This window comes from Micromesistius poutassou, assembly GCF_964030765.1.
Source record: "Micromesistius poutassou genome assembly, chromosome: 1".
NCBI lineage: Eukaryota > Metazoa > Chordata > Actinopteri > Gadiformes > Gadidae > Micromesistius > Micromesistius poutassou.
In genome coordinates this window covers 4,612,541-4,638,003 of record NC_140271.1, presented here as the reverse complement: position 1 = coordinate 4,638,003, position 25,463 = coordinate 4,612,541, and the positions used below count along the sequence as shown (strand labels likewise).

Here is a 25,463-nt window from a genome sequence, read left to right as displayed (position 1 = left end):
TAAACGCCCCTTAATAACCAGCGAGCTCAGCCAATGGGTGTGTCTCATTCATCGACAGGCAGGCTGTTCTCTCTAACCCCGGGGCGGCTCTGGTTTGAACCGTAGAGTCATAATAATGAGAGGGTGAAAAATTACAAAAACTTTTAACATTAGCATCATTATAAATGTATATGGAAACCCCGGTAGAATAACGAGGTAAAGATCATTTCATATTGGAAAATAATTTTATATTCATCATTCGACATTTGGCACAAGCGTCGAAAGGCTCATTTAGAAACTGGAAGAAATTACTTTCATTATCAATAAAGAAAATAGTGTCTCCACTTTTTTGATTATGTAAATAAATAAGGAAATATTTTCGACCTTGCTAAAAGAGCGAAAAATATATGAATGGTTCATATTGTCCTTAAAGGAAAGCCAAACACTCCATGACCACTATCATGCCTTTGGTAGACACCTGTCTTCACATTACATAAACGAGACTAAATTGCTGTTCAGTCTTTAACCTTGGATTTCCACATTTCCATATATATATAATTTTAAAACGTTGTTCATTAAAGTCGAGATTTTGACCAGAATCAATCCGTATCACTACTTTTTAGTCCATTATCATTTTTCATTCTATATCCAGCTCCCGGCTCCCTCTCCCGGCTAGTCGGGCCATTTTCAACCCGTTCTGCCTGAGTTTCGAGTGGGCGGCGCTAACAAAGACACACACACATACACGCGCACGCCCACACACACACTAGCGTACACGCACACTCCCTCTTCTTATTTTATCTGTATCGTTTCAACCGATCCCGGATGGCGATATTTTGAAGGAAGTTTTGTTTTTGCGAGTTTTTCATCCATTTTTAGCCGACTTGACGAGTAAACCCGTTGAAAGAACACGGCCCGCTATATGTGTATATATATTAACCACAAACCGCCTACAGTACATCGAGGGAACAGAGGTAGGAGCTGTTGGAGGGAGTGAAACACCGCACTTTATAGTAACCTGAACACCTTCCTGCTAAGCTAACATTGACTAGCTTTTGCGAGCTAGCCTCTGGTTTGTGTTGAGGGACTGATCCGACCGGACGAAGCCATGGGGAACCGGGGGATGGAAGACCTGATCCCCCTGATCAACAAACTTCAAGACGCTTTCAGCACTATTGGCCAAAGTTGTAATTTGGACCTCCCTCAAATCGCTGTGGTCGGCGGACAGAGCGCTGGGAAAAGCTCAGTCTTGGAAAATTTCGTTGGCAGGTTTGTGTCGCTGACTGTTGACATGTTTATTTTTTCCTCCTTGCATGGTTATATCAATGATTCATCTATACCACAATCTCTTTGTACTGTGCTGTTTGATTGTTTTCATTTCTCGTTGCCGCAACGGATGCATACAACGTGTATTAGAGTCGCGGTTATCCAGCCTATCCATTAGGGCAGATGTTATGTTGTTGCTGAACGCACATGAAACACTGAGGAAAGAAAAACGCACTTCCAATCATGAATTGACCCAAAAGTTGATTCATTTATGACCTGGACGCTCCCTAAAGCCACTGACAGACCGGTTGAGTACGATTATGTATGTGGTGCTCATACAACCTCTGGAGTTGGTTACTGTTTACTTTACCTCTAAAACATTATCTCTAAACATGCCGTGCAACGCAGGTTTTTCAGATGCACTAATCTGATGGCTAGCTTTCTTTCTGACATCCCTATTGCCTCTCCTCAATATAGACATGTTATGTTCTATTTTCGATTTCATGCCACACCCATCATGTTTTTAAAGTCAAGGTCTAAAGCTGTTAGGCAAAAGTAGGACTGTATACATAGTCTGTACCTAATAAAGACAAATACTGCAGCAATTGGATAAACATTAACTTGCCTTAAGGATATGTCCTAGTGCATGGGGTTACAATCACATGACTAATCGTATTTTTCTGTCTCCTTACGTCACATTGCACACATACTACCTCTAAATAAGTGCTTATGCCATGTATAGTCATGCCATTGCCAAAACCTCATCTTCCCCTTTTGTTTAGAAATGGCGTGGTAGGCTTTGACAATAGTCACTTTGCAGCAATAATCTGTGTATTCTGAAAAATGACCCTCAGGCCTTCATGCACTCAGATCCTGCCCCGTCTAGGCGTCCTATCCTGCACATCAGTATGAGTAATATCACCCTGCAGACACAAAGCACGTTTCTCACGAGCATCTTGTTGAGCAGGTTTCCTCCCTTTTTTAAAAGACTATGGCAGGCAAGTGTGTGACCCAACCCATTTAGGACAAACCCACACACACAAATATACAAAGCATACTGGTATGCAGGTATAAGACAAAAAGTATGATTCAGTTGAATATGCTATTTGTATGCTTCCCCTTAACCGAATAGAGCAGCCAACTGTCATTGATTTCGAGTGGCAATCGTGTAGTCCGACGACACTCGACACTCGTTTGCCCTCGTAAACATGAGCAGCTTGAGCCCATGAAGCTAAGGCTATTGAAACTTTGATGGAAAAACGGTGCATTGAAAACAAGAGGGAGACTCACTCACTCAGGAGGAAGAGTTTGCCCCCGAACACACACACACACACACACACACACACACACACACACACACACACACACACACACACACACACACACACACACACACACACACACACACTGGGAAGGGGATCCGTTTTTATAGATAAGAGCCAAAGGGTGGTGCTTCTGTTCACTAGCAACAGGCCTGCTTAGGCAGAACTGAGGTGTGACTCATTCTTTGTTTAAGAGACCTATTCCGAGTGCGGGGCCTGGAAGTGGCCAGCGTTCTGCTGCTACCATGACTTCACCCCCAGGTGATAACAAGTGCACCTTGCACTGGCACATCCTTCACATGTAGTAAATGTGAGATAGTGTCCCCCGTGCGCTATGAGTCAACTTGTACCATACAGTACAGTAGTGAATAAAGTAGAAGTAAAGTAGCATACAGTACGATGCGTAAGCCTAGGTAGACTGTTGCTGTATTTAAATCGGCTGTCTTTGGCTGGATTCGTGTTGATAAAAGAGGGTGCGTGTGTTTTGTGTGCAAGCAAAGGCTGAGTGTTTACTATAGTATAATGAGCTCTCTTTCCCCGTCTGCTGTCGCTCCTCAATGGGGATGGGAATACCCCCGTCGCAGAGTGACACACACACACACACGCACACACGCAGATGTAGCCATAACAAGGGTACAAATGACCCTCTTCTTCGCCACGCCACATTGAGCTCCACAGAGCGGACATCACACTGATGTCATGTACGCGGATTGGTTAGGGAACCACTCTGTTTTCGCGTCCCCTGTCGCCGACCTGGCAATATCCGTGGCGTCTATATTAGTGTTTTTTGCTTATGGCATCGTTTTCTCTTCGCCCGGCCATCAGCATGCTGAAAGGGAAATGGGACAAATCAGGCCGGCCAGACAGTTCTCCCTCGAGGGCCTCCGAGCTCTGACCTCTATGTGCTCCGTTCAGCGTGCTGTGTTGTGGTGGATGAGATGGGGGGGCCTGCTCTCACTCCCCAGACTGCCAGAGGGATGGAAGCTCAGTGGCCGGTTGTTGTTGTTGTTGTTTTTGTGCGTGTCGCACACAGGCTAATCAAATCACCAACTGATTCAATGGCCTTGTGTGTGTGTGTGTGTGTGTGTGTGTGTGTGTGTGTGTGTGTGTGTGTGTGTGTGTGTGTGTGTGTGTGTGTGTGTGTGTGTGTGTGTGTGTGTGTGTGTGTGTGCTTGTGAGTGTTCTTGTTTGGGTTTTAATCTGTTATGTGTGTGTGTTTCTTGCGACATTCTCTTTGGGTGGATGCCGAGGCTGTTAAGGGACTTTTGCAGATGCATTGGGTTGTTATTTTTCAGTGATGAGTTTTAGACCCAATTCAAGACCCAGTATGAATAAGTAATGAGACAAGTCACCACCTGCTGGCCGTGGTGCTCATTACAGAAGGCAGTAATCGTGTTTCTAGTGGATTCAGCAGGGTTTCTCTTTTTGGAAACAATTCAATTTAGAATGCAATCAATTTAATTTAATTAGATACACAGGAAGGCACAAAAGATTATATGGCCCTAAACCTCTCCATTTTAAAAAAGTGACAAAGTGAAGCTCATCATTCACATAATTTGTCTGGCTACTGATTATGTGGTCGCCTCCCATTGCAAATTAATTGAAGGTACAGACATGAAATTGTCCAGACTGGCAAACACTAATGCTGTAGCATCAGTTCCTGCCCTCTGTGTGTAATTGTATTTGATCTCTGGTGTTCTTTAGAGACCCAGCCCCCTTTCAGCTATTCCAAGTTTAAAATGCATGTATAGAAACCATATAGCAGTTATATGTATGGTTCATTTTTTTATTGTGTGTGTGTGTGTGTGTGTGTGTGTGTGTGTGTGTGTGTGTGTGTGTGTGTGTGTGTGTCATTGTCATTGTCATTGTCCTGGAGGTGGGTGGGGGGGTGCAAGGTCATATCTAGCAATGCAAGCTGGCATGGGCAGGGACCTTTATCTGATATGCTGCTAGCATGGCTAAATAATGATATCGCTACAATACTGGTTTGTCGACTCTTGAAAGGTTGAAGGGCAGGTTCTGGAATATATGTAATAAATGAGTTGACATTCCATATTCTGATATTGTAAGCAAAACAGACACAAAATCGTATTGATGTAAACTTTACATGAATTACAATTGAGTCCATTTATCACTTAAAATTGAGTCTATTTGGCCCTTTACATTGTAAAGTGTGTTTCAATGGTTTACAAACTCACTCAGTTGGTGTAACCACAAAAGGGATCGTATTTCCCACCAAACTGTTAACAGCACTGTGTTTTTGGTGCCCGGGGAGCAATCTGACAGGGTCCTGTGGGAATGCGGGCCACCACGATTATATGTTTGGTGCCACGTAAAAGATCCTTTAGAATTAGCCTGGTCTTACCAAACCACACTCTTGCTTGTGTATTTACACCCCCATAATAACATGTTGCAGGCTCACCCGTCTATCTATCTTCCTGTCTCTCCCAGACCCACGCACACACACACGTACAAACACCAATTGAAACCTGGTGGTTTGGTTCAGAAACCAGACAGAAGTATCACTGCGGAAGAATTGGTGTAGACATTTTTTTTCTTTTTCGCTGTCCTTCTCCTTTCTCTTTTGAGTCTCTGCTGCGCAAGAGTCGGAAACCCAAAGACTGCGATGGGTCTCTGCCCGGACATGCATAATGCATGAAATGAAACGCAATCTGTTCAGCCTCTTCTATCATTTACAGCACATCAATAATGGAAGTCGGGCCCCTCTGTTCTCTTGAAGTAGGCCTTTGCTTTCCTATCAGTGGCTTTCTAGGAAGATTGACCAGATGGGTTGAGCCAATTTGAAAAGAGAGAAACAATAGCCTTTTCCCTCTGGGCGTTTTCATGGCCTACGGTCCACTTAACGCCGGCCGGGGCCTCATGTCCTCTTTAATGTGAGGCTCAATGTCATTGTCACACCGCGGACCACCGCTCTGAAGCGGTGGTCCGAGCGACCCGGGCCCAAGCCATCGCACTGTGTGGCTGCAGAGTCCCATTAGTATTTAAAGGACCCCTGTGGACGGCGTCCGCTAATTGGCATCTTTACTCTCTGTCTGTCACTCTCTCTCTCACTCTCGTTCTCTCCCCCTCGTGCTCTCTCTTCCCCTCTCACACTAGTCTAGCCACAGCCACCAGGGCTTTCTCTTTTGTGAGTCACGGTGACACATACCCGCGTGCAAGTACGCTCTGCATTATGTGCTGGACAATACTCATGCCTGGTGGTCACAGACTGGTGATTTTTTTTTTCCAGAATGTTCCCCGACTGTTTCAGCATAGGGTGAAATGCCTGGAATATAGCAGTCAATGGCTGCTCTTCCTACTCTCGCTCTCTTGCTCTCTTGCTGTCATGTTGCTGCCAGTATTTTGAATCCGAGTCTGGAGCTACATAGTACAACACCCTCCCACCCTGAGGCTGGTCAATATGGCAGCATTGATGATGCATAGGGAGGAGAAAGTTATGAGAGCTGTATTCGATAACGGGGCCGGGAATTGGCAGGGATACAGTAAAACAACGATTTAAGTGTGACAATTTGATTCGTATTGAAATTCTGTAAATATTGCAATTCTATATTTATATTGTGACATTAAGAACATAAAATACAAAATACAGAAATACACTATAGCGCCCTCTGTAGGATGGTACCATTGCTTTGGTTCAGTTGAGCTAACATTGATGTTCATGGTATACTACATTGATGTTCATGGTATACTATACTAACCCTATACATCTAAAACCAAAAAAAAAGCTGATTCGCCAGCTAGGGTTTGCACGGCGGCCCGCCATCGTGTTGCTGATCAGCCCCAGATGTGGAACGTTTTGCCCGCGCACTGCGCAGGGTAAGGAGCTGAGAGGGGCAGAGCAGATGAGTCCGAGGAGGAGGTCCTGAAGATGACTGCTGCTGACCCAACAGTTTCCCCAGGAACCCGTGTGACTTTAAGAGGAATGTGCAAGCATGGCGGCCAAAAAGACCCCCCCCCCCCCCGTCTTATTTCCTCTTAAGTTGAGCTTCCTGTAAGTGCTCTCTTTTAGCATGGTCCAGCCCAGCCCACGCCCCCCCCCACCACCCCCCTTTACACAAAGAGCTGCGGTTGACCTTTGTGCAAGGCAAGGCTGCGGTGAAAATGCCATTCATTAATTGTGCACTGAGGTGGCGAGAGACACACTAGTGAAACACTGTGCTTTGAAAGGGAACGCAGCCGGCCATTGTTAGGTATAGTGGATCCCTCTTTTGACATATTGAGGTTATTTGTGGATCGCTGCAATGCTCTCATTGGTGACCTCTGTGTCAGTCTGAAGCCCACCGAAGGCCCACCGTTATCAAGCCACCGTAATCACTGAAGCCTGGTTCCCCCCTGGTCCCCCCCCCCCCCCTCTAAACGCAGCCCCAGAGCTGTCAAATTCCTCCACGAGGAAGTAGCGTGTCGATTGGAACGCGCACTGCATGGTGAAATCAATGTGTGCATCAAGGCAGGAGCAGGCGTGCTGTGTACGAATTGATCCGTGCAGCGCTAATGATGAGAGAAAATGACTGTCACATTTGATTTGGACTCGGGGGAGGTGGGGAGGGGGGGGGCACTTTAAGGTGTGAAATTTCTCTTCGCTCATCAATTTAGTCCCTGGGCCCGCCGCTAGGAAGTGGACCTTTTGGTGTAATGAATAATTCTCTTTCCGTCTCAAACTTCCTTCTTCCTCATCTTTCGCTGTACTCTACCCTGCCATCCCTATCCAGCAGTCTGTTTCTGCTTTTGTTAGTTCTTTCTATTCCTGTGGGATTGTCAGTGTGTGTGTGTGTGTGTGCCCCTTGTCCCTTGTTTATATCTCTATTGTCTTCCTTGATGCCAGCCTTACTCATCTCTCTCTCTTGCAGGGATTTCCTCCCTCGTGGCTCAGGCATTGTGACCCGCAGACCTCTCATCCTACAGTTGGTCAACAACAAAGCAGGTGAGAGTCACAGTGGTGACGCTGGTGGTGGCCATGCACGTCACCACACTGGCACAGCCTACACTCCTCCAGTACAGCTGTTTACTAGGTTTACCTTCAAGCAGCAATTATGGGAGTATAATTTTGTCCTAGTTGGATAATAAGGACAAACTAATTAGACTTGTTTGAAAGCATATTTGACATGACTGTATTTTGATTATCTGAAATGTGTGAACAGGTGTAATTACAAGTCTACTAAGATGTTGTGGTCTGATATTGATGGACAAATACCACATTTTCACATTTTCTCCCTCTCTCTGAGAGCAGAGTATGCCGAGTTCCTGCATTGCAAAAACAAGAAGTTTGTGGACTTTGAGGAGGTTCGGTCGGAGATCGAAGCGGAGACCGAGCGGATAACGGGCTCCAACAAGGGAATTTCTCCCATCCCCATAAACCTGAGGGTGTACTCCCCCAACGGTACATGAGCTGCAGCATCCCCCACTCACTCACTCACTCACTCACTCACACACACAATCTCTCTCACACAATCACTCACACACACAGCGCTAACACATTGCTTTGCTTCAAACTGCATTAGTTTGGCCTTGACTAAAAGTCATTATCTCTAATTGTTAAAACTTAAAAAAAAAAAAAAATATATATATATATATATATATATATATATATGTTTTGGTTGTAGCCAAGGGTTACACTATGTAGTGCTGCGTATAGCCGTGGGTCCTGCACACCGACCTCCTAACGCGACGCTGTCGGACATCACTACTCGTCAGTCCAAACGCAGCCTGTATTTAATTCGCCCCCCCCCCCCCTCCTTTCAGTCCTGAACCTGACCCTCATCGACCTGCCGGGGATGACCAAGGTTGCCGTGGGCGACCAGCCGGTGGACATCGAGCACCAGATCAGGGACATGCTCATGCAGTTCATCACCAAGGAGAGCTGCCTGATCCTGGCCGTGACCCCGGCCAACACGGACCTGGCCAACTCGGACGCCCTGAAGATCGCCAAGGAGGTGGACCCCCAGGGTGAGCCCCCCCCCCCCCCCCCCCCCCCCGCGCAGATCATCCGTAGAAAGGACCCTCTCTCATTCAGGGGTTATAGGTCACGGTCATGCTTGCATACGTAGTTGTTTTTTTTACAATGTGCTCTGTGTGTGTGTCTTCTTTTAGTTTTCATTAAATTTTTTAATTTCATTTTAATTTCATTTTCATTTCATTTCCATTTCAATTTTAGGGAAAGGTGTAGTAAATGATCTTTGGTTAGAAACACTATGATGCAAACATCGGATCTTGTCTTTGCTTCTGTTTCTGTTCCTATTCAAATAAACCTTCAATAAATAAACATGTATGTATTGAAAGCAAATGGAGGCCATAAGGTTTTGGGGGATGAAAAAAACGTCTAATAATAACCAATCCATCTTAAAGGTGACATATTATACCACCAGGTGTGAGTGTGATTAGCCGTTACAAGCCGTTTTGAAAATCTGCCTCTTCTGACATCACAGGTGGGCATGTCCTCCTAGATGTATGACGGATAGATGAGCAATATTTGCTACGGTCCACTGGGTCGGCTGGTGGACTGATCTATCCAGCAACACATCTAGGTGGACACGCCCACTTGTGAAGAGGCCCATTTTCAAAAGGGCTTCTACCGGCTAATCACACTCACACCTGGTGGCATTATATGTCTTCTTCAATAAGGGAAGGAACTGACTGATTATATTTGACCTCCAGGTCTGCGCACCATCGGCGTCATCACCAAACTGGACCTGATGGACGAGGGGACGGACGCAAAAGACATCCTGGAGAACAAGCTACTTCCCCTACGACGAGGTAGGCACGGCAGCCGCAGACACACAGAGAAACGTCGCCTCCCCTTCCCGCTGCCGAAAGGCGTGTGTTACGGCTGAACGATTTGGGGAAATCATCTAATTGCGATTATTTCGACCAATATTTCCATTGCGATTTAGTATGCGATTTTTCTTTTTAAAGTTCCTTACGTTCTGTATTATTCACTAAACAAGCAATAAATCATTCTATAGTATGACCAACACAACACTGGAAGCAGTAAACATATAAACTGCTCCTTCTCGTATTCAAGGCCTATGTGTTGAGAGGAATTGATGCATGAATTGATATTATAACATCTTTATTTAACTATTGAATTGTAAAGGAAAAATAAATATGAATCTTACCGATCTCCAGTCAGTAACAGTCATTTTTTTTTTATCTCAGCCTTTGCGATTTGCATATCGCGTTGGATTACATTGTGATATCGGTTAGAATTCTATGAACCGCTCAGGCCCGGCGCGTGTTGACTCGTTGCGTGTCGTCGCCCAGGCTACATCGGCGTGGTGAACCGCAGTCAGAAGGACATCGACGGGAAGAAGGACATCGGCGCCGCCATGGCCGCCGAGAGGAAGTTCTTCCTGTCGCACCCGTCCTACAGACACATGGCGGAGCGAATGGGCACGCCTCACCTGCAGAAGGCCCTCAACCAGGTCTGTTGGGCGGGATCGGACCAGCACTCTCCCCTGGCTTCTTTCTTTCACTTCTTTCTTTCAAAGTTCTTTTTATTGAATTTTACACTTTACAAAAAAAAAAAATATATATATATATATACACAAATGGTCCATAATTCCCACCCCACAACAATAATCCCTTTCCCCTTGCTATCACTCAGTCATTCGTCGTCCTCAGATTTTATCAAGTGATGTACAACTTATGTGCATGAATCAGAGTGCTCATTGCGAACACATTGTAGTTAAAGTTGCTGGCTGCTTGGAGTTCTTATGACTCCGCTGGCATGTAAAGTGTTGACTGCTAAATACTCCAAACTGGTTCCCCCCCGCGCCCCCCCCCCCCCCCCCCCCCCCCCCGACGACTCTAGCAACTGACGAACCACATCCGGGACACGTTGCCGGGCCTGCGCAGCAAGCTGCAGAGCCAGTACCTCGGCCTGGAGAAGGAGGTGGCGGAGTACAAGAACTTCAGTCCAGATGACCCTCAGCGCAAGACCAAGGCCCTGCTGCAGTGCGTGCACTCACTCCCCGATTACAACGCATGTTTATTCCATGGGAATGTCACCGTCAGGATTCTGTGCTCGGTTGATTTAAAAATGCTTTTTTTTTTCTCTGTATGAAAATAAATGATACAGTCCTACAGAGGGCGCTGGAGTGCCGTTCGCCTGTGATTTGCACCGACTAGGTTCTGTTCTGTTCTGGCTCATTTAAAACCACAAAGAAAAAAATGTGAGAATCATATCGCAATGTTAACAGAAGTGCAGTATTGAGATGTACATCGCATTGCCACGAGAAAAACATGGCATTGTTATATTGTTTAGATCCTGCCAAGTCCCATAATTCAGCGTCTTTGTCCTTGACCTTTATTGTTGTTGTTTACCTTCCCCCCCTCCGCCCCGTGTGGTGCAGGATGGTGCAGCAGTTTGGCGTGGACTTTGAGAAGTGCATCGAGGGCTCCGGGGACCAGGTGGACACCAACGAGCTGTCGGGTGGCGCCAAGATCAACCGCATCTTCCACGAGCGTTTCCCCTTCGAGCTGGTCAAGGTGGGACACACACACACACTCATGTACACAATCACACTCACACTGACACAATACCACACTGTGGGACTTCCTTGAGCTGGTCAAGGTGGGACACACTCACACACACGATACCACGCTGTGGGATGGCCTTGAGCTGGTCAAGGTGGGACACGCACACACTTGTGTACACACAATACCACACTGTGGGACTTCCTTGACCTTGAGCTGGTTAAGGTGGGACACACACACACACACACACACACACACACACACACACACACACACACACACACACACACACACACACACACACACACACACACACACACACACACACACACACACACACACAATACAGCGCTGTGGGAGAGACGTCCCTGTGTGTGTGTGTGTGTGTCAATTATGGGACAGATGTCTCTGGACTGCTTAGTGCAGTGCCCCCCCCCCCCCGCCCCCTGTTCTGGGTTTCTTGCTGACGGTCTTGTGCGCTCCGTCCCTGCAGATTGTGTTTGACGAGAAGGAGCTGAGGAGGGAGATCAGCCACGCCATCAAAAACGTCCACGGTGTCAGGCAAGTCACCCTAACCCTAACCCTAACCCTAACCCTGACCTTGACCCTGCAGCCGCCTCTGGAGTCAGGCAAGTGGAGCGCAGCCGCCTCTGGAGGCCGTCGCGGTAGTGGGGGCAGAAGCCACCCTGTGTTCTGTCCCCGCTGACGCTCTGCCGACTCGCCGTCCGCTCCCCGTACGACAGCCCCAGGCGCGGCGCTCACACGCGGTTCGACCGCAACGGTTTTTTTTGCAGCTGACGCCGTCTGTGAAACTCGTGAAAAATGTCTTCCTGTTCCGTGCCCCCATCCGCGTCACTGCGTCACTTCTCTGTGGTCGTCCCGTGTGAGCGCGAACCGCAGCGCCTGTCTGTCTGTGTCTCTCTCTCTCTCTGTTGTTTCTGCTAAAGCACATCACGGCATTTGGTTGTGTTCAGATTCAGCTGCAGTTCCTTTGTTTCCTTTAGTCGTTCTTGTTTGGATGTGACTTCCTGTCTGTTTTCTGGATGTGACTTCCTGTCTGTTTAATGGATGTGACTTCCTGTCTGTTGGATGTGACTCCCTGTCTGTTTGTGTCCATTTCTGTTTTATCCTCTGTCTCTCTGACCTCTCCGGGGGGTTTGGGGTTAGGGTTGGGGGGGGGGGCGGGACGGGACACAGTGGTTAGCACTGCTGCCTCACACCAAGAAGGTCCTTGGTTCGATCCCCAGGGGCGGAGCTTTCCCTCTTTTCTCCTCCCACAGCACAAAACGTGCATGTTAAGACACTCCTACCCTGCCCATAACCAAGGCAAGGGTCCTACATCTGGAGTTGGTTCCCTGTGTGACTCCGGGCATAGGATGGGTTAAATGTAGAGACTTCCCCATGACATTCATAAAGTACATCCCACATTGTATACACATTGTTTTGATCCTCTTGTTCGTCTCGTCTGTCTGTTTGCTCGCATGTCCCGTCCTCGTTTAACTCTGTCGTCTCTGTCCGCCCTCTGCGCTTGTGTCCCTCTCTCTGTGCGTCCCCAGAACGGGCCTGTTCACCCCCGACCTGGCGTTTGAGGCCATCGTGAAAAAGCAGATCGTTAAGCTGAAAACGCCCTGTCTCAAATGTATCGACCTGGTCATTCAGGAGCTCATCAACACGGTCAGACAGTGCACCAACAAGGTACTGCAGCCGTCCAGCACCCCCCAACCCGGCCCGGGCACGGGGGCCGGTGGTCGGCCAAAGGGGGCGGGGGGGTGGGGTGGGGGGTGTCCGGGTGTAGTAACACGCACCCATGGATGGGAGAGGGGGGGGTCCGGGGTTCACCGTCACACACAAAAACACCTCTTGTCTCGTGTGGTTCCCGTGTATGATAAGGATGAGGGAAAACGGTGTTGCGTGCGGTTAACCCTCTCACCCCCCGCCCCGCCCCGCCTCCCCCTCCCCTCTCTGACCGCCAACGGCCCCGCCCAGTCGGCCCTGTGCCCGGGCAGCGTGGTCTTGTTGTGGAGTGTTGTGACGCGTCCGCTGTCGCCGTGGCGATGAGATGTTCACTGGGGGGCGGGATCGCCATGACTCCCCAGCATCTCTGGTCTGGTCTCGTTGGACAAGCGGCAGGCCTCAGGGCTTCAACGCGCTTACTGGCTCTAACACGGCGGTACCTAGGTGCCGATCAGTTATTGTTCTGTGTCCCCTAATTGGCCCCGTGATAACGGGGGGGGCCGTGGGCTGGTTAAGACCCTGAGATGACCTGCCGCTTGTCCTAGTCCACGGCTTCGTTTTTTAAATTTTCTTTCCTTATAAACTGTTAACAAGACCACTAACTAACTAAACACTACTTCCCCTGTTATTTTCTCTTCTTCTGTCACTCTATTTTCCTCTGGACTGTCCCACTCCCTCTCCCTCTCTCTCTCCCTCCTCTCCTACTGCTTCCACCACTCCACTTAACCCTGACCCCCACCCACCCACCCCGCCATGCCCTCTCAGAACGGGCCTCTTCACGCCCGACATGGCCTTCGAGGCCATGGTCAAAAAGCAGATCCTCAAACTGAGAGAGCCCAGCCTCAAGTGTGTGGACCTGGTGGTGTGTGAGCTCACCGCGCTCGTCATGAAGTGCGCCACCAAGGTAACCACGGGGGAAACGGAAGGACGGGATCAGAGGAGATGACGCCGTCCCATCCTGTTTTCAGTACACATGCCCTCTTCCCTCTTCCGCCAAACAAGATGGACGCGCTTATGTTAATCGACTGCTTCCAACAATCACCCCCACCCCACATCCTCCCTCGCTGGGTGCTGGTCACCCACCTCTCCCCGGCTCCTGGTCACCCCTCTCTCCCTGGCTCCTGGTCACCCATCTCTCCCCTGGGACCTGCTCCTCTCCATCCTTTTGTGGAAGCCTACAAATGATTATGCCTCCCTCCCTCCCCACCTCTTGCTGTACCACCTTTTAGTATCTTAAAAGCACCTTAAAATGTGTGCTCACGCTCCATCCTCCTCCTCCTCTTCCTCCTCCTCCTCCTAAATACTTCACTTCGATGTCATCACATGAGAGTGAACTTGTTTATTCCCATGCGCTCGACGCTGCCCTACGCTACCCTGCCCCCGCCCCCCACCCCCCACCCCCCTCCCCCGCAGAACGCTCGGGCCTAGAGATAGCGAGGCTCCGGCCCGGGCGTCCTGGCGTCTGGCCCCAGCAGCGGGCCGTGCTACACACTCTCACTGACCCACATGGCAGATAGTCATTCTGCTATCAGCCTCGCCGGATGGAAAGGCAACGATGCAGGGAGAGGGGCGATACCACTATCCCCCAAGGCTCTCTTTGTTCGGGGGCCCGTTAGTGAGCTTCGGAATGGGGCGTGTTTCCATAGTAACAGGGCTCCGCTGACCCCTTGTGGACAGAGGACGGCACTACACGCCGCACATGCACGCTGCGCGGTGCCTGCCCGCCCCTCCACCCCTCTGCTTCTGGGAGCTGAGAAGGCTATCCCTCATAGCATCGCATTCTGTCTCATACCCGTCTCTTGGACCTTCTCTACTAACACTAACATTATCTGACTTGTATCAAGGCTTTTCTATCAGCCAGATATGACGCAGTTGCATAGATTGGCACATCTGTTTATTATAAACCACAGCAAATTATTTGGAAATATAGAAATCATATGATCATCAATCATAAAGTAAAAAAAACAAGAATAATTGACCGTCACCTCTCCTGATGGTGAACGCCTTTCTCACCTCATAGCATATAAAAAGCCTTTGATCTGCAGACACATACAATGTGTCCCTAAGAGAATATTCAGATGCTGGCCTATATGTGTTTGCAGAATATTGGTTGCTTTCAATTTTTGCTCTTCTGTTAAGTTTGTCTGTCTGACTCACTCACTCACTCTCTCTCTCTCACAGTCACTTCCTTTCTTTTTCACTCATCTCAGTTTTGTGAACTAACTCTTGACTGGATGCCAGTGTGTGTGTGCCGTCAGTGCTACAGAGTTGTGCCGTGTTGCCTTTCAGCTCAACTCCTACCCCCGACTGCGGGAGGAGACGGAGAGGATCGTGACCACGTTCGTCAGGGAGAGGGAGGGCAAGACCAAGGATCAGGTGGGTTCTGTCTAATGAACGGCTGTTGGAGGCGGAGGGTTCTGCTCTCTGTTTACGCTCACTGGCTGCTCCCAGCGCCACAAGCCTCTGTGTGATGCAGTTAGTTGTCTGGTCCTGTGACTTCACGTTCTAATTGGAAATGCGATTTCCGTTTTCCCTTCATGGCCAATTAGTGCGTTATCGTTTATTAATGTCTGCCTCTAATCCAAGGTTCTGCTTCTGATCGACATTGAGCTGTCTTACATCAACACCAACCACGAAGACTTCATAGGCTTTGCTAAGTATGTCTTCCTCTCTTACACTCTCCCACACACACACACACACACACACACACACACACACACACACACACACACACACACACACACACACACACACACACACACACACACACACACACACACACACACACACTCATTAATTCCACACATACGCATGCAACAATTCCCATCTGGGTTGTGCGTGACACACACATACACACCACCCTTTCAACCATTCCAACCAAATATGTCTTCCCAGCCTGCCTTGCAACCCTCGTTCACGATCCTGGTCTCGGTACAAGCATCGTCATAGTAATCCCAATCATGACCCTAACCCCTAATGTCCCCACCGCTAACTCACATTTGCGTTTTCGTACGACTCCGGGGTAGTGATCAGGGGGATGAACTCGTAGGCTTTATGGAGCAGCTCAGAGCTCAACTGCTGCTTCTGGGACAGAAGAGCTGCTGACAGTGAAGTGTTGCTAACAGTGGAGAGCTACTCAGACTAATAAGGGAGCGTCTCCTCTTAGAAAGTACTGCTGGCCACACTGTGGAGGGTGGATACAGAATGGAGCATCCTGATGAATAGAGGAGCGTTGTCTTGGACTCTGCGTTAGTGTGTGTGTGTGTGTGGAGGACGGCCTGCAAAGTTCAATACAAACACCAACGGACGCTGGTGCCTTAACGCCCTCCGTCGAGAGTGCATGATCGCTAAGCGGCCACTCGACAATGCCAAACGTATTCTGTTGGCGGATGGCGAGGAGGAGGAGGTGGAGGAGGCGTGGCCATCCTCCTCATCGTCGCCGTGGTTACCCATGACCGGCATCATGCAACAGCTGCTGCCGCTGTCTGCCGCCGAGCTAATCCTGCGTGCATGTAGCCGTCGCTCGCTCCAGCGGTGTCGCGTGCGACGTCCCCCCCCGGCGGTTCTTCCCCCCCGCCCCTGTCCCCCCCCCGCCCCCGTCCCCCCCCCCCAGAGTGGCAATTAAAACGTGGAACGAAGCAAACCGGCGTATCTTTGCTTGCACGTTTGTGTGTGCGTGTGTGTGCGTGTGCGCGTGTGTGTGTGTGTGTGTGTGTGTGTGTGTGTGTGTGTGTGTGTGTTGGGGGTTCCCCCTAAAGCATCTGCATGCCCGGGTGGTTTTGGCGTCTTGATGTGTTGCTAGCGGTCGGCTAGGGGATGTTTAACGCCTTCTCCACGTCACGTCAACTTTCAGTCTTGACTTCAGAAGGCTGGATGACGGCAGCATCCCCGGGTGCGCCGGGAACAGGTGGGCTGTCACACGGCACGCAGGGGGCTGTGTGTAGTGTACGCGTGTCACTCCCCCACCCCCCCCCCCCCTCCCAACGCCCCATCTCTCCCCCCCCCACCTCCCCCCTCCCCCTCCCACATCCACCACCACCACCACCACCAACGTCCCCACTTCAACACCCAATTATCACAGTTTGTTTCTGTGTGGTTGTCATTGCAGTATATTTGTGTTTTTTTCTTTTGTGCGTGATTTTCTCTAAATAATTTGATTTTTCTTTTGTCGTGCAAATGATAATCTGTCTGTGATGATGTGTGATTTCATCCAGTGCCCAGCAGAGGAACACAGCCACCAACAAGAAGAGGGCCATTCCCAACCAGGTACGCCTCTGCCATTCTGCCTTTATCACCACAGCCACCTTTTTAGAACGTCCACAGTCCTGTCGTCTCACCACACCTAACACCCCCCCCCCCCCCACTCCCCAACGAATACTGAGCACTCATCAGTCAGTCTGTTAATCCCTTTTTCTAAAAAGCCCATAGTCCTGGCGTTCTCACCAAACCTAACTCCTCATCAGTCTTAAGTGTTAATCCCTTTTGTGAACCCCAGCATCGATCCAGTCCGTTGTTCCCTCGACCAGTTCAGTCTAAATGACTCCTGGCTGAGTACGTCCCCTGTTTATACACGCTAACCACGCCCAGGCTCACACCCCGTGTCCCAATACTGAGATGGCTGATCATCTGAATGCAGTGGGCTCCGTTCCTACAGTATTACCAGGACCTGCAATGATTTTCTTAGTATGAAGGCCATTTTTAAAGATGAAAGGTGTGTGTGTGTGTTTTGCCAGTGTTCTGACTTTCAGTTTCAGTGAAGGGGGGGTGTGTTGCGTTATTGAGCCCACAGTCAGCATCCCTGCTTTACCGCACGTGCATCTTGCGTCATGCACGTTTCCCCCCACAACCACCGCCCCCCCCCCACCCCCCCCCCCTCGACCGCCTCATCGCTAACCCGCTTGTCGCAATATTCACCCGCAGGCCCGAGGCGCCACGGCAACAAATAACCCAATATGGCTGTTTGTGTCTGTGTTGTGCCGCTGTTAACCGGCTGATATGGATTTTGTTTGGCTTCTGTTAATTGGAATGCAGAGTTTGCATGGCCGTTGCCAGTCTGAGCTGAGCATTGAGTATGACGTAACCGAATTGTGGAATCCTAGAAATAATTCTAATTGCATGTCACTCTCTCACTCTCTCTCCTCTCTCACGTCTGTCTCTCTCTCTCTCCACTCGGTCTCTCTTGCTCTCTCTCTCTCACCTACTGTCTCCCCCTCTGTCTCTCTCCACTCTGTCTCTCTCTCCCTCTCTCACTCTCTCTGTCTCATCCCTCTGTCTCTCTCCACTCTGTCTCTCTCTCCCTTTCTCCCTCTCTCCCTCTCTGTCTCATCCCCTGTCTTCGATCATCTCCCTCCTTTTTTCTTGTTCTACGGGTCTTTCCTTTTTTGTGGTTCCCCCCACCACCCACCCAAACCCGCCATCCCTGCCACCCCACCCCCTCCCCACCTACACACCCCCACCCTCCTCCCTCCCTCTCCCATCTCTGTATGCTCCCTTTCTTCCTGTCTCCTCTGCCTGTGATTCCTTTCTACCTACCCTTGTTTTGAACCCCTTGCCCCCACCCACCTCACACACCCTCCTTCCTGTCACTGCAGGTGAGATCCTGGTAAGTACACCCCCCCCCCCCCCCCCCTCCCCCTCGTGGCCCCCCTCAAGCCACGCCCTGCCAGGAGACAGCAGTGGTTAGACCCACGCAGGAGAACTGAGCCCCCCCTCGCCCCCCACCCCCCCCCCCCCCCCCCCCACAAAAAACTAAAAACACAACAAAAAACAAGCAGGTCGCCTAGCCTAGCCTAGCCTAGCCTAGCCTAGCTGCTACCTTGGGTCCATGATGGGTAACTCCCCAATAGCATGTGAGACGATGCTACGCCCCCCACCCCGTCGCTCTGGGAAGGTGTGAGCCTGCTCTGTACTCACGCACGGTTCCTTCCCCCTCCTGTGCAGCTTGGCGGACTGGGAATGGGCACCGAGGAGAAGGTAGAGTCTCTGGACTCCTCATTTTAAAACTGGGATCGGCACCTAGCAATCCTAGCACTCAGCCGCCGCTAATTGGTAGCTGTTAGCCGTAGCACGACAAAAAGGGTTATTTTTTTTTGTAATTCTTTTGCATTATTTTTTAACAAGACAGTAATTGTCTTCGTTTGAACGTCCAACACCTTACTAACCCACTGCTGCTACTTCCGGAAACCAAAGCCACCGTTTTTAAATTTCCTATCGGAATGTCGGGATATGTACAATTTCTGCATGTTCCGGGGAAAAACCTGTTCAGTATTCCTGTGCCAGCGCCGTGGACGTGCATCAGTTCTCTTGTGTACGGGCTCAAAGCACTGCTGCCTCAGGCATGGCCCCGCCCTCCACCGTCTGCCTTGTGGAGGATCATCCCAAAGCTCAAACACTGCTGGGCCGAAAAACATGAGGGTCGTGCACCGGCTGGCCTCGGATAAATCCACAACCCCAATTATTAATACGTTTTCCTGATTTGAATTTTTTTAAATTCCATCGATCCTTGAATTCTTGGGGGACTATTGTTGACCTCTCCGCATTAACACATCGAACACCAGGGGCCTCATTTAGCTTTGGTTCACGTAACAGGCAAAAGTAGGACACCTTGAGCAGCCTAAGGCCCAGTCCCATTTCTATCCCCTTAACAAGAACACTTGCTTTGAGTGCCCTTAGCTGCAAGTCAGCTTCCGAGCTTGCTAGCGTTCAAGGGTTGATTTTAAGGGAAAATGGGCACTCCCCCTTGCTCCCCTAAGTATTGGGACACCCTACCCCTTTGTGGGAACACGCAAAATCTAGGGTTAGGGCTCAAATCTAGGGGAAGGGGGAGAGTTGGGACAGGGCCTAAGTAACTTCAAAGACAATGGACGGAATATTCAAACCGTTGACTAGATTGTATAGTTCAGGAATTCGGCTTGTGGGGTGAAATATGATAAGTGGTTTTGGTTGTAAACAAACTGACAAGTCTTGTAATCAGACTTTCACAGATATTTTGGAGTGATAAAATAACCGTGAAATAGCTTTTTCGCACGACACAATGTGAGTTATAGACATTGACTTTAAGGTAGCTTGTTTTAGTCAACCTGGATTCAAACACTAAATGAGGCCCCATTCATGGTGGAGGGAGACAATGAAATTAAGAAACAATTGGAACAAATGTCAATATGGTTTCAGCCCCAACTAAGAATAATTGATTATAGTAAAATGTAATTAACCACATTTTCTGATGAAACACATTTTCTTTTAAAATTGTCACTTTACGTTCTCTAATTGAAGCCATGAAACGCACGACTGCGCATGTGTTGTAGCATTACATAACTGCATTTCTAAAGAACCTGCAGTCCATCTTCACATTATTTACATACCATAGATTTAGCTCATAGAAACAAAGCTGTAACAACACCACTGCCATTTCGGTTACTCTTCGACCGGAACCATTCTCCATTCTTCAACATTAACAACTGACTTAAAAAAAAACAAAAAAAAAACCTGGGGCTTTTGGAAATGTTTTTCTCGCTTTGCTGAGGGCTTTGAGGCATTTCCCCGCCAAGGCAACAGCTCATTTACTCCTCCTCTCCCTTGTTTATGTTGGCAACCTTTTAACCACTGAACCCACCCCCCCCCCTCCCCCTCCCCTATAACTCAGTCCGTTCCTCTGTCTGATGGAGAGGGAATCGTGGAGGGTTGATTTATAAAAAAAAAAAAAAAAAAAAAAAAAAAAAAGAAGAAGAATGTGTAGCTCTTTGGCTCTACAGCAAGAGAGCGTACTTTCCAGTTAGTGCTTTTAGCCGCTGATCCGACGCGGTCTTCATGACAAAATGGAGATGGGGGGGGGGGAAATCACGGCGTGGAGAGGCACTCTCCCCTCTAACCCGCCCAGGGAGAGTGCCTCTCTACCCGGCCTCTCAGCCCGGCCTCGCCCCTTCCCTCTCTCCCGTTCCCTCCACTCGAACCGCGTTCCCTCTCCGCCCTCCGTCAGGGTCCTGTGCCGTCTGGTCCACAGCGGTCACCCTACCTCCTCCTCCTGTGTTCTTTACCCACGTCCAGCCGTCCTCTCCCCCCCGCCTCCCCCTTTCTCTCATTGTGGTTATTATTATAATTTCCTTTTTGTATTCAGTCGAGGTTTTTTCGACCGCCGTGCGCAGGCACCACCATGTGTGTCGGTACCCGTTAACCCCTCTCAGATAACCCGTCTCTGTTTACTGGCAGGAGGCAGCCTGGTCTCCGACTAACTCTACTAACCAGACTGTTTATACTAGCAGTGCACAGCCTAGTCTTTTACTAACTCTGCTAACCAGACTGTTTATACTAGCAGTGCACAGCCCGGTGTTTTACTAACTCTGCTAACCGGACTGTTTATACTAGCAGTGTTGAGCTTTGTCTTTTACCCACTTCACTAACTTGACTGTTTATACTAGCAGTGTACAGCCTAGTCTTTTACTAACTCTGCTAACTGGACTGTTTATACTAGCAGTGCACAGCCTAGTCTTTTACTAACTCTGCTAACCGGACTGTTTATATACTAGCTGTGCACAGCCTGGTCTTTTACCAACCTCACTAACCTGACTGTTTATACTGGCTGTGTACAGCCTAGTCTTTTACTAACTCTGCTAGTCACTGTAAAACGTAGTCTCTTATCAGCCTCACTAACCTGACTGTTTATACTGGCAGTGTCACTAATCACACTGACCCTAACATACCTCTGCCGACCTTTGCTCTTTGGACCCCACTGAAGGACGGTCTGGGCTGACTCACTCTGCTCATTACAGGAATAGGAACTAACTACCTAAACCCATTTCCCCTGTTTAACATCCTAAACCCGTTTCCCCTGCTACCGTACTCTCCCATACGCATATTTTCAACATGTATGCATTTCATTTTTAGAATTTAAATCCTTCCCCCGTTACAGTTAGTCCATTTTCAAGTTGAATATGTTTAGGTTTAGTATTGGATATGTACAGGCCCATAGATTGAGTAGGAATACGTATTAGCATTAGCATTAAAAAGGCAGCAGTCATCCACCACAGACACGGTAAGTCAACCAGGTACAGTTTTTATTAGCATCGCAGGACAAAGAATCAGTCAAATCCTCCCCCCCCCAGCCTGCCCCGAACATCCACTAGCACCGTCTAAGCCCACACCACCGGCTCATGTCTGACTCTCTTTTACTCCACCCTGCTACATCTTTTGCCACTATGCCGCCCTCCTCTCTCCCCATCCCCCCCCTCACCCTCGACCCTCCACCCCCCTCCCCCCCCGTGTCTCCCTGTACAGGTGATCCGCAAGGGCTGGATCACCCTCAACATCAGCATCATGAAGGGAGGCTCCAAGGAGTATTGGTTCGTGCTGACCGCAGAGTCCCTCTCCTGGTACAAAGACGAGGAGGTAAGCTGGGGGAGAGGGGGGGGGGGGGGGGGAGAACCAGTCACGGTCGCTGACACACCCAACTCCTACAATGAGAATAAAACCAACCTGCGCTTCCACATTTTGGCCGATGTGGATCATAGCGAATATGACGATGTACCGCATAGATGTCGTCCAGCCCTTTCCTCTCCAGTGGCGTGGGGGCGGTGTTAGGTGTTTGGTGTGTGTGTGTGTGTGCTTGTCTTGACGGCTGGAAGCGCAGATGGGTCGATGGAGCGTTGTGTGTCCCAGCCCAGCCTAACCAATGTGCAGACTACTGTTCAGATGCAGCCTGATGAACAGGTAGTCTGAACACTGGGCAGGCTGGGGGGGTGAGGCTGGGGGCAGGGGGGGGGGGGGGTCGGTGAGGGCAAGCCGGTGGTGGGTGTGGGGGGGGGGGGAGGCTTGGCGTGGCGTGGCCACAGGTCACTACCCTAGGGACAGGAGGACAGAGAGCACATGGAGAGCAAACAGTGCTCTGATTAAACAACGGTGCACACACACACACACACACACACACACACACACACACACACACACACACACACACACACACACACACACACACACACACACACACACACACACACACACACACACACACACTGGACATGCATGCGCTGGTACCCGCGTCGGCACTGCTTTGGTTCAGGGACGTAAAGTTTTAAGAAAGTGTGCAGGAAAAATGATTCCCTCGTTTAATATATAATCGAAAGGACGGTTTTACTTCTAGGTCTTCTGTTACGTTCAGAAAGGTCGGAAGAAACACAGAATCGATCGTTGAACTTTTGATTAGGGTTGTTTGGCGCATGGCTTCTTTCTGCGTTCTCCTGGTCGTTTTTAGCGATCTTTGCCGAGCCTAAAATACATCTTTTCCCTCCCAATTTCATTATTAGCGCTAAAAGGTCAGATGCGGTTTTATCGTGCTTTTTTTAAATACATGAAAGAAACGTCCGTAAATATACCCCAATCAAGTTGATGTACTTACCCCGAAATCGGCCGAAACGGCGCCTCTCAATCTCTCCCGCAGCACCGCCGCCATATCCTTTCTCTCTCGGCTAAAATACAGAAATGACCGAAATCGCCACCTACCGCTGCACACAACTCTCCCCGATCCAGAGCGGTCGGCCTGGCATGAAAACCAGTAGTTGAAGTGCTTTTGTTTTAATATGGCTAATTTCAGAATAAGAGCGTGAGAGTGAGTGTGAGAGAGAGGGAGAGAGGGAGAGAGAGGGAGAGAGGGAGAGCACAGGCGAGGAGGAGGACGGTGTAGGCATACTGACGTGGCAGGCGGGCTGAAATGTTCCAGCCGGGATCTGACTTTGGAATTTGCAGGAAATCGTACTGGGTTACGGGGGGGTTACGTGTGTGTGTGTGTGTGTGTGTGTGTGTGTGTGTGTGTGTGTGTGTGTGTGTGTGTGTGTGTGTGTGTGTGGGGGTGGGGGGGGTCTCCTTGACCATGTGCCATCCGGATCGTGCGTGTATTTTTATTTGTGCGTCAAATTTAGTAACTCACCTAATAGCCATGAAAGAAAATGTGCATGTGTGTTTGTCCCTCTCTGTTTGTAATTAGGTGTGTGTGTGTGTGTGTGTGTGTGTGTGTGTGTGTGTGTGTGTGTGTGCGTGTGCGCACACGTGCGTGTGTGGCAGGGTGGGGGAAGGGCGCCTTGCAGATCTGAAAATGATGTAACTGCTGGTCCAGCGCTCGTGTGTGTGTGTGTGTGTGTGTGTGTGTGTGTGTGTGTGTGTGTGTGTGTGTGTGTGTGTGTGTGTGTGTGTGTGTGTGTGTGTGTGTGTGTGTGTGTGTGTGTGTGTGTGTGTGTGTGTGTGTGTGTGTGTGTGGACCCCTAAAATGCTTCCAGATGTCCACAGTGAAAGCTGGCACCCCCGACCCGCCGCCGCGCACCTCCTCTCTCTCCTCCGTCGACTCCTCTTCCAGACAGAGGAAACGCATTCCTCTACGTCTGCTCATTAGCCCAGCGCTCTGCCCCTGCGCTATTACTATTAAACAATACACGCAGGAGAACGTTTGAGGTTACCGTATTAAAAATCACTGCATCCGCTACGTGCTCGAAGCTAGCCATGGCGGTGGTTCGTATACATTTGAGGTTAGCATATTAAGAACGGGCGCAATCGGCTACGTGCTCGACGCTAGTCATGGGTGTAGTGTGTTTAGTCATTAAGGCGGTACACATGCCGTTCTCTTTATGCTTGTTTACATTGGTAAACGACGACGAACAGTTGTTTACCAAGGTAACGCTCTGGTTGAGAAGAGCAGCACACTGCATTAATAAAATCCTTCCCTACTCCAAAAGCATATTTGCATTCTAGGCTCCAGTGATTGAGTAATTACTGCTGCCTCCTAACTTCAAATCACCGCATCGTTAAATATGATCAGAAGGTTGTTTGAGTGCTCTTTCGGCGCTTGAGTTTTAGTTGGTGTTCAGATACTGAAACAAGAGTGTTGATATCTGATACTCAGGAGCACAACGCTGATAATTTAAGCACAAGGGCGGGATTACACGCGTTCATTCAGTAGGAGGAATAGAGTCCAACTGAAGTATATAAAACAACACGCATATTTATAGTCTTTGCGTGTTTCCAGCCTATTGCGGCTGGAGATGATTTAATGTGTGTGTTGGGATAGGCAACCGTTCCCAGTTCATCCGATGAGTAATACATTCCACTGGAACTTTTCATGGAAAGGGAATATGGTCAACAGAAAAAATCATCACTATGCGCTTCCTTATGTTTCTCGACTCTGGTCTTTGTGTTTGAAAAAACGATGTGCAATTTACCCCACGGCCACTCTTAACGCCGTAAAGCCCCGGAAAAACGGTTGACCACACAAAGTGGCGTGATTTCAGATAAATTTTTTTTTTTTTTCTTCAACCCCTTAGTTTTCTGTCTGGTCTTCGCCTTTTGTTGCGTGGAGACGACAACGTGTGGTTGTGGTTGCTTTGTAGGAGAAAGAAAAGAAATACATGCTCCCCTTGGACAACCTGAAGCTCCGAGACGTGGAGAAAGGCTTCATGTCCGCCAAGCACGTCTTCGCCATCTTCAACACGGAGAGCAGGTCAGAGTCCCCCCTGAGGTTTTAACAGCCCAGGAAAATGATTTCCATTCATGTCGGATGACTCAGTCGGGTGATTCACCCCTCGCTTCGTGTAACCATAAACATGCCTTTTTATTTGTGTGTGTGTGTGTGTGTGTGTGTCTGCCTGCATGTGTGTGTGTGTGCCTGCCTGCCTGAGTCCCTGTGTGTGTGTG

The 25,463-nt window shown here is 49.2% G+C and overlaps 1 protein-coding gene across 6 annotated transcripts; it reads left to right on the top strand.

Annotated features, from left to right (window-relative positions):
• Positions 1–805: 805 nt before the first annotated feature.
• Positions 806–25,387, top strand: dnm2a (dynamin 2a). 6 transcript variants are annotated; one of them, XM_084488877.1, is made up of 16 exons: positions 806–1,248; positions 7,436–7,509; positions 7,816–7,965; positions 8,328–8,531; positions 9,240–9,338; positions 9,846–10,006; positions 10,396–10,538; positions 10,937–11,072; positions 11,554–11,621; positions 12,617–12,755; positions 15,084–15,170; positions 15,381–15,451; positions 17,009–17,060; positions 18,735–18,767; positions 22,065–22,175; positions 25,160–25,387. In XM_084488877.1, exons 1-16 carry the CDS (start codon positions 1,088–1,090, stop codon positions 25,292–25,294), a joined length of 1,824 nt encoding a protein of 607 aa, XP_084345003.1. In that variant the 5' UTR covers positions 806–1,087; the 3' UTR covers positions 25,295–25,387. The 6 variants fall into 6 exon arrangements, with proteins under 6 accessions (XP_084345003.1, XP_084345000.1, XP_084345004.1 ...); XM_084488874.1 differs by lacking the exon at positions 25,160–25,387 and adding an exon at positions 24,056–25,147; XM_084488878.1 differs by lacking the exon at positions 18,735–18,767 and having other exon boundaries at positions 25,160–25,386.
• Positions 25,388–25,463: the final 76 nt, after the last annotated feature.

Bases quoted from the DNA above. Each gene is read 5' to 3' on its own strand.
- dnm2a (XM_084488873.1), top strand. From the start codon at position 1,088: ATGGGGAACCGGGGGATGGAAGACCTGATCCCCCTGATCAACAAACTT. The intron at 10,007-10,395 runs GTCTGTTGGGCG...CGACGACTCTAG, and splicing joins TGCAGAAGGCCCTCAACCAG to CAACTGACGAACCACATCCG. The intron at 18,768-22,064 runs GTAGAGTCTCTG...CTCCCTGTACAG, and splicing joins GAATGGGCACCGAGGAGAAG to GTGATCCGCAAGGGCTGGAT.